Source organism: Arvicanthis niloticus, chromosome 9 (genome assembly GCF_011762505.2).
Source record: "Arvicanthis niloticus isolate mArvNil1 chromosome 9, mArvNil1.pat.X, whole genome shotgun sequence".
In the NCBI taxonomy this organism is placed as follows: Eukaryota; Metazoa; Chordata; class Mammalia; order Rodentia; family Muridae; genus Arvicanthis; species Arvicanthis niloticus.
In genome coordinates, this window is record NC_047666.1 from 74,262,355 (window position 1) to 74,274,995 (window position 12,641).

General features: G+C 40.3%; 1 protein-coding gene across 5 annotated transcripts in view; it reads left to right on the forward strand.

Annotated features, from left to right (window-relative positions):
* Ptpro (protein tyrosine phosphatase receptor type O) overlaps positions 1 to 12,641 on the forward strand; it is a 216,303-nt gene that overhangs the window by 115,048 nt on the left and 88,614 nt on the right. For all 5 annotated transcript variants that reach the window (XM_034511956.2, XM_034511957.2, XM_076940702.1 and 2 more), the window contains exons 3-5: positions 8,222 to 8,380; positions 9,237 to 9,389; positions 11,368 to 11,811. In XM_034511956.2, the coding sequence (XP_034367847.1) occupies positions 8,222 to 8,380; positions 9,237 to 9,389; positions 11,368 to 11,811 (756 nt within the window). The remainder of the gene's footprint in view (positions 1 to 8,221; positions 8,381 to 9,236; positions 9,390 to 11,367; positions 11,812 to 12,641) is intronic.

Here is a 12,641-nt window from a genome sequence, read left to right on the forward strand (position 1 = left end):
GACATGATTAGGGAAAAGGATAATGTGTCAGTTTCTGTGAGGATAAAAAGAGAGCAAGAATCGGAAGGATGAACTGAGAAGCACCATTTTAACCCGACTGTCAAAAATTAATTAAAGTCGCATTGGCAGAATCCCAGGGTCATTGTTAAGTTCTGAACATTAACGATGGCACAGACCCAAGAACTGCAGGGCTGATGGAGCTAAAGGAGAGAGCTAGAAATTAATTTAATTAAAGAGAAATCTCACCTTGTAAAATCCTATCTCATATTCCACAAAAAAAAAAAAAAAAAAAAAAAAAGTGACTCTGGACTGAGCCTCAGGTGGTAGCTGTAGGTGCAGAACAAGTACAAGTCTTCAAAGTCAACACTGCCTTACATGGCTTCATCATTTCATAAACTCCGGGCTGGGGATTTAGTAGTTGCTCCATATAATTTACCTCAAAGTAGTTGAGCAAGAACAGGAGAAAGTTGGAAGGCAGAGACTAAAGAATGATGCGAAAGAGGGTGGAGAAGCATGAGACCCTGTTCTGTCCCAACCGTTAGTAGCAAGTATGGAGCTATTCCCAAAAGGTGCTGTAAGAAACTATAGATCTTTAGCCGACAGTTTTTAGAGAAATTTGAAGGCCGCTGTCGTCAGTCACAACTGTAATCTCAGCATCCCAGCCTTGGGACAGGAAGGCAGGAGGGTAAGGATTTCAGCATTATTCTCTACTGTGTAGCAAATTCAAGGCTCACCTGGCCTTCATGAGATCATGTATCTTAAGAAGAAAGACAAAAGAAGAAGCAGAGAGGAAGGAAATTAGAAACATAAATGGGCACAGAATGAGGTACAGCGAATGGTTACTCGTGTATGTGTACATGTGAAGACCAGAGATCTATCTTGGCTGTCCTCCTCAGGAACACTTATTCATCTTAGCTCTGGGACAGGGTCTCTTGCTGGCTTGGAGCTTGCCTATTCAACTAGACAGGTTAGAGAGTCAACCCCGGGATCTACCTTCTCTACCTCATTGCATTGGGATTGCAAGTATGGACTTTGTTTTGTATTTTTACATTCATCTACTGTCTCACTGTCTCACTGTGTCTCTGTCTTTGTCTCTGTCTCTCTGTCTCTCTGTGTCTCTCTCTCTGTCTCTGTCTTTTTGTCTCTCTCTGTATCTCTCTCTCTCTCTCTCTCTCTCTCTCTCTCTCTCTCTCTCTCTCTCTCTGTGTGTGTGTGTGTGTGTGTGTGTGTGTGTGTGTGTGTGTGTATATGTGTGTATGCACCTGCATATATGAAGACGCACATTTGGAGGTCAGAGGACAACTTGCAGGGATATATTTTTTCCTTTTTCATTTACGTGAGTTGTAGGGATTAAATCAACTCTTCAGGCTTGTCAGCAACGGCCTTTACTCTGAGTCCTCGAGTCAGTTCCACTCCAGGCTTTTAATATGGATTCTAGGGATCAAACACAGATGACAAAAACCCCTCTCCCCAACAGTGCTCTGTCCCATTTTAAAGCCTAACATGCACTATCTCCGATTCCAGAAGAGATGATAAGTTGGGAGTGTGAGAATTGTGTATAAAGGTGACAATGTTTTGGTATCAGACTTGGAGCAGCATCAGGTGGTATTTGGGCATATATTATGAAAGACAGGATTTAGTAACCTGGAGACTAAGGCTACATTTGAGCCCCAAAACTCCCATTGTTAATGAGCCCCTCATTCATACCACACCCCCTTCCCAATTTAAAGTCTTAACTTTATTTTGCGGTACCTGCTTGAAAGCATTGGCTGTATTTGCTTGCAGGACTGATGCACGGCTTTTGAGGGATAAAAGGACATCTGTTGCAGGTGTCAGCCACGTGCTGGAGCCTGTCCCCACGAAATAAGCCATGACAGAGCGGGAAGCCCAGGGGCAGAACTCTGACTTTTGATACAGTGGCTGTGAGTTTCATGCTCTCAGAAGAAGTTGGGGGGAAAAAGGCACATAATAATCTGAGCCCAGCGGACTCACATGGCCGGTTCCAATGCACCCTACAGCCTTGTGCTCTGACGCCTGGTTAATATTTAATTGACAATGATACTTCCCTATAATGAGAACATTTCAGGAGGTAAAAGCAGTTTGGGTAGAAATAAATAAATAAATAAATAAATAAATAAATAAATAAAACAAACCTGGGAATAACTGCTTAGGATCTGAGTAATGTTAGATCCATACAATTGGTTCCTGTGTCAAGCAAGACCTAGAAGTGGTGGCTATCAGACAAAAAGTTGCAGAAGATACATGTAAACAGCCCATAGGTATATTAGTCATCTATCTGTATTGTGAATATAAATATTTGATTTACTTAATTCTATTTATTAGACATATTTTCTGTCATGGCCAAGAAACCAGAAAAATAATGATACATAGATACCCTTAACCAGGCATGGCCAGACTGGTGAAGCAGCACTGGCTGACAGGTGTTCCAAAATAACTCAGAAAAGGTGGCCAAAAGTACAGCGAAAGATTTTCAGCCCTCAGCAAGTAAATTGAGATTTTATGTGATCCAGAATGAGGACAGATCAAAGAAATGACATGAGGTGATTTGCCTAGGGAAAAGTCTCTTGTAACAGAGCCCCTGGCTGAAAGATGCTGAATCTTGCCTAGACAGTGGACAAATTACCAAGCAGTGATGTGGAGTAGTGGTTCAAAGACCAAGCATACTGTCAAAGACATCTGGATGTCATCTGTGTAGCCTTGAGCAGATGTGACTTCCCTCTACATCTCAGTGTTCAGATCTGTCACCCATTCTGGGAGCTAGCAACCACGTTTCCATACAGCTCTGGATAACATAGACATGAATATCTGCAGGCCACAGGCTCTGTACTGTAGCGACTGAACATTGCTGTTGCCACAAATATCATGATCACAAGCCGGCAGGGCATTGCTCTCATACTGCTTTATAGATACTGAAATTTGAACTTCCAATCATCTTCATATGTCAAGAGTTACTATGTCTCAGATTCTCATCAACCCACTTAAAAAAATAAAATCTCACTAATATCTCCTAAAACATACAAAAGCAACTCACAATTCAGATTTAGTTTAGTAAGCTGTGGCCAGGCTAATCTGCCCTACTGTTACTGTATATAATAATAGTGCCTACTAGGTACTGTTAAAAATTAATGGAAATGTTTTACAATATTTAAAATTAGGTGTCTCTCATGCTGACACAAAATCAAACAAATACGTAGGGTATAGCACATGACCAACAAATAAAAGAGTTACCAAAGACTTTGGATAAGAGGGAACAAAGGCAATTTGAAGTTGATTAGATAGGGAAATGTCATTGAGTTAGAGGTGGCTGGTTTGTGACAGAGATGCTAACATAAGAGGATCAAGTGGAATCTGGACTTACGTGTGTTGAAAAGAAACACAAACAAAGGTAAGATGAGAGGAGAGAATTAACTCAGAAAGTCATGAAAACATCCTAAGGAAAAAAGAATGGGGCATGAACTAGGGCAGTGGCCATAATGGTTGCCACCCCTGCCGTTCCCTGGGTGACTGTGGCCAACATATCTCTGGCTTCCATTTAGATACACATTGGTCAAGTCTCCAAGAATCTTCTAAACATGAACTAGTGGCTTAAGTTTGGGATTCAGGATCCATCTTTTCCCCCATTTCTGACATCAGAAAGGAGGGGATAGTCGTGTCTCCTTTCTTCCTTGAGGAAGACCTGCCACAGGGACAGATTATACATGTACCCACTGAGGGACAGATCCTCACCTGTTGCAGTTGCTATTTTAGATTTCAGTTAGGCAAAGCTGAGACATCTCGGGCAGATGTGTCTCTAGTGCTACAACCCAGTTCAGGCTGCCCTGACTCTGTCCCCTTTGTTCATGTTCTCACTCTGATAATCACACTCAGAACATTCAAATTTCCATCAAGTGAACACAGTAATGGCTCCTGTTGACACTGGTCAGGGGGTGTTGTTACAGAGAGTACACACTGGGCCTGTAACTTTCTCACGGAGAATGATATCAGCTGAAAATGTGCAGTCTGCCGAGGAGCCCTCACCTGTGTGTGCTGGTGCTGTCTGTAGGAAAGTAGGTTTCAGATTCCTCCAGCTCACCTCCATGCACCAGTTTCCTTCCTGGTTATCCTAAACTGAAACATGATTTATGATTATGCCAAACATTTCATTTGAAAAAACAAGATCTTATTGCATGTCATATTTTTATTACTTATGGAAAGCAAAGCAAAGGCAGATTAATACTGGGATTGCTGGTCAAAGGGGGACAACAAAGTCTTAGTCATCTACATTTTGCTCTTCTTATAAAGTCAGAAAAAGCAAGAGGCACAGGACCAAGTTCAAGACCACACTTGTCTCCAAGTCATAACAGAAATTGAAGCTCAGGTGGAGTAAGGAGAGGCCTTGAAGAGCTGGATCCCTGTGCTCCAGGCATAGGAAAGATAGTTCCAGGTTGGAGATCCAGTTAGCAAGAGGATCAAAATGCTCCCCGCAGACCGCATAGCCAGTCTCAGTCAGGGTGAAGATCATCCCTTACCACTGGACTTGGTAAAAGCCTATGACAAGCATGGTAGCATCCACAATATGAGAGATGCCAGAATGACTGACAGCCGTGGTGGTTGAGAGGGAAAATGACTGAGCTGCAACAGAGGCAAAAAGAAAAAAAAAAAAAAAAGCCAGAACCCTTGTTTCAAGTTACACAAAGAAACCTACGCTTGCAGTGACAGACATCAAAAAACACAATAGGTCAGATTCTATTTTAAATATTAAATTAGCAAACTTTACAGTATATATGTGATGTTAACAGACATAAAGATCAGAATGATACCCATTTTCCAGCAATCATTAAACAAACAAACATAAAAACAGCATAAATAAGTATGTAGAACAGATATAATAGAATTGAAACCTGAAATAAAAAACATAATTATTTAAGTTAAATTAAAATTTTACTCTGCTGATGTTTTTATTTAAAATATATTTCATATAATATGCTTTGATTATGTTTGCCCTCTTCCCAATTTCCCCCAGGTCTTTTCCCTCCCTCAACCCATCCATCTTTATGCTTTTTCTCTCTCTTTCTAAAAAACAAACAATAAGACAGACAAAATACCAAAACAAGTGAAATAAACAAAAAAATCACGGAGTCCGTTTTTATGTTGGCCCATTATTTCTGTGTGTGGAGCCAGCCCTGATATGGTTGACACAGACAGTTATACTTCACTGGAGAAAACAGATTTCCCTTTGCCAGCAGGTGTCACTTGCATATAGCCTTTTGTCAGGGGTGGGACTTAGTCCACATCCCTTTCTCAGGGCCAGGATCCCATCTGGCTTGAGCCTGCAGGTCCCATCCACCAGCAGAATCCACTTAGAAACTCTTTAGCAGCATTTTATAGACCTGAAGATACGTCTACCCCCCACCTAGATAAAGAAGCAGGCCCCCCATGGTTATTGAAGCTATATTTATAGGAACTGAAAACAGATCCTCTACTAAAAGAATAAACTGGATAATTTGTAAAGTCATAAACAGATGCTCAGTGTTTTTAAAAAGTTACTTGCATCAAACCCTCAAAATAACATTAAACGATAAAACCAAGCTATAGAATAATGTTACAATATAAGCTTATTAATATAGTAAATGATTAATATAGTAAACATGAAATAATGTAGGCTACATGTAAATAGAGAAGAATTTCAAAACACATCGAAAAAAGAAAGACACCAATTTTAAGGTAATACTTTACCTCTGGTCCCAGCAGAGGAAGAATGGCCCAGGTTTGTTAAATGTGTGGGGAGATTCAACTACATTTTAGAATTTTTTTGTTTGTTTTTTGTTTAAACAAGATTCCATGTAGTCAAGGCTGACCTCAAACTTTCTATGTAGCTGAAGATGAAGGCCTTAGACTCCTGATCCTCCTGCCCCCATATACCAACTCCTGACATCACAGGTATGTGACCCATCCCTGCATCTATCTACCTTACTATTTTGGAAAAAAAAGTTTCCAAGATAAGGAAGTGTTGGTGAAGAAGGGTGCTAAGTGGCTTGCATTGTCTAGCCCCATTCTCTGTTTAGTCCAGCCTGGCACCTTAGAACCAGAAGGCGTCAGGAGAAGAGCTGGCAGAGAAAAAGTGGATTGAATTACTGGGAATCTTACTTTCTCGTCCCTGAAACATGGGTGGGACATTTGGATTTAGTGTATGCCACATGACATAATTTCCAAAACTAAAAGAAATAAGGATAGTGGCTGGACAGGTAGTGAAATATTTTTGGACTGGGCACTTGGGTTCTGTCAATAATTCTTACATAGACTACATCTAGGCACAGGGCTGAGAGTTTACAGCTTAGGTCAGTCATGCATCACAAAGCTAGGTGGAATATGTCTGACTCACATGGAAACAGGGTTTTAGAATGCTTTTACTTTGACGTTTAAGTGGCCAAAAGTGGAAGAGGAGAAAGAGAAAGCATAAAAAACCAAACATAAATAAATACATAAGTACTCTTGTGTTCTTGAGTTTAAAAGTTTGACAATGGCTTTGGTGTGTGGACCTCACACCTCAGAGCAGCAAAGAGTGACTGGCTGTCAAATCTCTCTTCCGTGACTAGCGGAAACCCTAGTGATGGTTGGAATCTGGACTCCAGCCATGTTGGAGTTCACACAGTGTAGCTGCTGGGTGCTTTTAGCTTCTGCTGTTTCCTTTTTTCTTTTATTTTCAGTATTTTTGTTTTGACTCGTTGACAGTTTTAAGCATGTCTACAATGACTTTTATTGTTTTACCCCTATCACCTTCTTGTAGCCCACTCCCTCTTCTGCCATGAATACTTCTTCCTTACAAATCTTCCTCCATGGTGTGTGTGTGTGCATGTGTGTGTGCATGTGTGTCTCTGTGTGTGTCTGTCTCTGTGTGAGTCTGTCTCTAATCTCTTCTCTCTCTCTCTCTCTCTCTCTCTCTCTCTCTCTCTCTCTCTGTGTGTGTGTGTGTGTGATCTGTCTCTGTGTGAGTCTGTCTGTATGTTTGTTTATGAGTGTGTGTATATTGTTTGTCTGTCTCTGTCTGTCTGTCTGTCTGTCTGTCTCTCTCTCTCTCTCTCTGTGTGTGTGTGTGTGTGCATGTGTGTCTCTGTGTGTGTCTGTCTCTGTGTGAGTCTGTCTCTAATCTCTTCTCTCTCTCTCTCTCTCTCTCTCTGTGTGTGTGTGTGTGTGTGTGTGAGATCTGTCTCTGTGTGAGTCTGTCTGTATGTTTGTTTATGAGTGTGTGTATATTGTTTGTCTGTGTCTGTCTGTCTGTCTGTCTGTCTCTCTCTCTCTCTCTCTCTCTCTGTGTGTGTGTGTGTGTGTGTGTGTGTGTGTGTGTGTGTGTTTGTGCATGTGATTGCAAGTTATGAACTGCCCTGGGCATTTAGCTCCAGTCCACTGAAAGAGCAATATTCACTCTTAACCTATGAGACACCTCTCCAGCCCTTATAATATATTTTTTTTATAAAATATATCTGCTATCTCTTTTGGAAGTGTAGGAAAACTGTCTAGTTACACAAGAACGATGTTTGTAGGACATATAAAAATTATGAGCTTTCTAAAATGTGTATTTTGAATGTTTTTTTAATAAATTAACACTGGGCAAATGAAGAATATTCTTAAGCTTCTGTAGAAAAGGGGTCTTGGTGAGCATGACCTAAATGATTATATGCATGACACTGAGTGGTTGGCACTTTTATCCATAATAGAAAAACTTTAAAAGTCACAGAAACAAATGATCACATAAATATTTATCATTTCCTACAGCCAAATATATTTTCTGTTACCTGTCTGTTATTGATAATCTAATTTTGTTGGCACAAGGTAAGGAAAAAGGAAGAATTTGCTGATATGGACAGATGCTACCACAAACCTATTAAACTGCGTATGACAAGCAGTATAGACTCCAGGTTTGCATTATGTTCATCTATTGAATTGAAACTAATATTTGTGTTCTCTAAAGTCCAAAGCTGTTGGAAGGGAAGAACAGAAAGACTAGTCTAGAGCTATTTGACAAGCAGACAATGTATCCCAAATGTGCTCTGTTAACTACTGCCAAAGCTAAGATGAGCTCTTCCCGGATGAATCCTGGGAAGCTCATTGTACACAGAATGTAAAACATGACTGTAAATGTGGGAGTAAGATTGTATCAGTGCAACGTTCATGGACTAATGACGGCTCCCCCCTCTCTCTGACACTTCTCTTTCCTTGATAGAACCCTTGCCTGTAACCAGTGTGTCTATCTATGACTATAAACCTTCTCCTGAGACAGGAGTCCTGTTTGAAATTCATTATCCGGAAAAATACAATGTGTTTAGCAGAGTGAACATCAGCTACTGGGAAGGGAGGGACTTCAGGACGATGTTGTACAAAGGTAAGAAACGAGAGGAGGTCGGAGAAAATCGTGGCTTTTTTTTTTTTTTCTGGATGAACTTCTTGATTACTCTAAGCAAGAATTCACTGTGGAATTCAATACTTTACCTACAAATGAGCCATTAAGAAAAAGTTATTGATTCAGGGGAATCGTCTTACGAGGAGTCATAGAACATCCGGCTCATTAGTTGAGAATTGCAAGCCGTACATATAATACGAGAAATTCTCAAATTGGTTTGAAGTATAATTTACTCTTGCCAAAGGCAGCACCTCTGCTTCTGGAAATGAAGTCAACACAATTTAGCCACAACCTCATTTACAACACTTCCCAGCATGGACACGCCAGGCTTCCATAGCAAGTGGGAGACTTTCACCCCACTTCCCTTAGAGAGAGTCCAAGGTTATTCTCAAAAGCTAAGGGTGGATTTTGGGTTCTTACATGAACACGCAGCACATAAACCAATGAACATTTTACATGAGAGACTTTCTACAAGAGAAAAAACAGTTTTTGTAAAATTGCTGGGTATTTTTGTCATAAAGGGGTAAAATTCTTCACTTTTTCCCTTAATAAAGAGCTAAATAAACCTAATTTCCATAATTCCTGCATTTGAACATTCATAAGATAGAAATTAATTTTAATTGTGTTGAATCTTGTTAGGAATGCTGACAGGAAGAAAGCCTTTTCAGGATTAAGGGCACGGGTTCCAATTTTCTCTCTAGCCTTTTCTTCTACTAAGTATGCCAGACGCTAAAGGAAACATTATTTTATGGAGATTTAAATTTAACTGGGACTTTCTCCAAGTATGTGACATTAAGGAGCTTCCTAATTTTAATGTAACTGATCTTCTCCTTTGCAGATTTCTTTAAGGGGAAAACGGTGTTTAATCACTGGCTACCAGGAATATGTTACAGCAACATCACTTTCCAGCTGGTTTCAGAGGCAACTTTTAATAAAAGCACCCTTGTGGAGTACAGTGGTGTGAGCCACCAACCCAAACAACACAGAACGGGTGAGTCGTCAGAAGAACCGAAGTTCAGAAGAAAATAACTGAAATGTATTGCTGTGTGATATATATATATATATATATATATATATATATATATATATATGCTGTATCTTCATTTTTAATGCTTCTAAGAATTTTTTTTCTTAATAGCTCTAAGAAACATTTGGCCACATAGCTAAGGAAGAATTTATTTTTATAACAAAATAGAATTTGTACCCACATTAAAGATACCTAAGCAAAATATGCAAGAAGGAAAATCTAAAATAAATAAATGTAAGCTTAGTTCTTATATTTTTGAATAAAAAATGTGGATGATAGTCTTAAAAGTTGTAATCAAGCCACTTGGCTGGATCTGGTAGATGTTGCTTACTCTATACCTTGCCCAGTGTCCACTTAGAGGAAAGGCAGATAGCCTAGTCCCTAGTATATATAATCAACTACTGAAGGAAACATTAGGACCCAGGCAAATATGAAACTTTCACTACTAATTCTATTGGCATTGGTAACATGAAAAGCAACTATGGAGCTTGGAAGAGTTGGAGAGGAGGGGTTTGGGGTCGAGATGATCAAAATATACTGCAGAAATTCTCAAACTACTAAAAAAGAAACACAGAAAATCTCTTATGGTATCGACTCTTGGCTAGAGGACCGAATGCATAAAATACATACATTAAATACATACTACCAAGTATCCATTGTTTAACCAGTGCTGAGTGTGCCTAATGTGTTCAATGACACTGCAGAATCCATCCTCATAAGTGTAGGAACGAGCCAGAACAGAGCTCAGACCACCTGAGACCCTTTCTGTCTGGAATTCGGACACTAAATGACTAATTCACCTCACACTAACTATTCTATGTGCACTTTTCATATTCTGTTCCGGCAAAGATAACTTGATGACTACTCTTTCCAACCCGGATGTTGTCCTAACTCTAAGATGAGAAAGTAAAGACCAATGAGACAGGTAATCTGTCCTCCAAAATGGTGTCATCTTACACAAAAAGCAACATAGAAGGCAGAATAAGATCCATGTCACATGACATGTCACATGACAACCGTGATGCTATTTAACAGCACGAAGGAAGCAGAGACCCCTTTTTCCCCCTCAGAGGTCATGGAGAAGGGTCTTTGAGGAGTGTTGCAGGCAGAGAATGTACAGGCTGTCTTCACGATTTGCTACCTCCAGAGAAGACACATTTGTATAATCCATAGTTCCTGTGTATTCATCCGGCTCATTTCAGAGATGAAAAACAAATTCATACTTCCAACACTGGAATCTGCATCAGTATCTGGTGTGGCTTTATCACATAGAGTATGTATTCTGATAGCTACAAATAACTTTAAAAAAAAAGTTTTTAGAAAGTAATTTTTAAGATACCCAGGGATAGAGACACATATATTCTTACAGTAGGACTGTGATAAGCCAAGGGATGCTTGCATCACTGTACTTGAGAAAAAGCTAAACTACCACATCAACACATATAGTATAACAAGTTACTACCCTCCAAGTGTGACTGGTGAGAAGCTAAGAGACAGAAGTAAATATATGTATACTATACAAAATGTTAGAAGCTTAGATATGGTTGGCTTAAATATTGTTCTTCGTAATACTTTCTCTATGGCTGCCTAGATGGCTCAGCAGGTAGGGGTACTTACCACCAAGCCTAGCCACCTGAGTTCGGTCTCCACGACCCACATGGTAAAAGCTCAGATCCAACTGTTTCAGGTTGTCTTCAGATCTCCATATATACCATGATGAGGCACATGGGTATACACATGGGTATACACATGAATGCGTGCACACACACACACACACACACACACACACACGCTCTAAATACTAAATTAAAGTTTTTAATTTTATTTTTTTCTGTCTATAAGAAGTAAAATTAAGACCCACTTGATAACTGTGTGTTGGACTCATGAGTAACTAAATATTTAGAGGTAAAAGGTACCAGGAAATGAAAACTCTCTTTCACAGCACCATATCCCCCTCGAAACATCTCTGTTCGCTTTGTCAACTTGAACAAGAACAACTGGGAAGAGCCCAGCGGGAGCTTCCCTGAGGACTCCTTCATCAAAGCGCAAGACTCAACAGGAAGAGACAGACTCTTCCATTTCCCCGAAGAAACTCCAGAGACTCCCCCCAGCAATGTGTCTTCCGGTTGGCCTGACCCGAATAGCACTGACTACGAAAGCACGTCTCAGCCCTACTGGTGGGACAGTGCGTCCACCGCCCCTGAAAACGAGGAGGACTTTGTCAGCGTGCTTCCAGCGGACTATGACACTGAAGCCACACTCAGCAGGACAGAGAAGCCCACAGCCGACCCTTTCTCTGCCTTCCCTGTGCAGATGACGTTGAGCTGGTTACCACCAAAACCGCCCACAGCCTTCGATGGCTTCAATATCCTCATAGAGAGGGAAGGTGAGGCATTGGGAAGTTGAGAGGAGTAAAATGGAACTAGGGAGCACAGGGAGGGGGGTACGGGGGCTGGACCTGGGAGGAAGATTGGCAGACACAGTCAAAGGGAGACTTTAATTGACTGCTTGGTGTAGCCCGAGAGCAGAAAACCAAAATACATAAATTAGATCAGAATCTTCAAATTTGGTTGATTTGCAAGCTGCAGTCATTGCAAGTTTTACACATTTCTCTACCCAGCATTTTGCATATCCCAAGCCTCTAAAAAAAGGCCTTGTATTTAGAAATATTTTAAACTAAAAAGTCGGGCCATCCAAACATATACAGAACATCCTTAAGGAATGTTGTATGTTTCTATGCAAAATCGAGGGGCATGCAATGAAGAGTCTTTGTACAAAGTGACTCCTTCTAGACATGCGTGGTTCCTAGTCAGCTTGACGGGATGGGGCCTTCAGATCTGGCAGATTTACCCTGAGAAGTTGATAGTGGAAAGTGTGCAGAAGACAGTACCCACACTATAGTCAAAACACTATGTTCTGATTCACTCAGCCATCATTTGAAGTTATATGTGTATGTGTGTGTGCATATATATGAGAATATATATGAGAATATATATATATGAGAATATATTTGTGCCTGTCAGTGTGTATGTTTGTATTTGTGTGTGCATGTATGTATATATTATAAATATGACATTATATTTGTGCCTGTCAGTGTGTGTGTGTGTGTGTGTGTGTGTGTGTGTGTGTGCATATGTATATATGAGAGTATATTTGTGCCTATCAGTGTGTGTGTGTGTGTGTGTGCTGTTTTTGAGACAGGGTCTGATCTAGCCC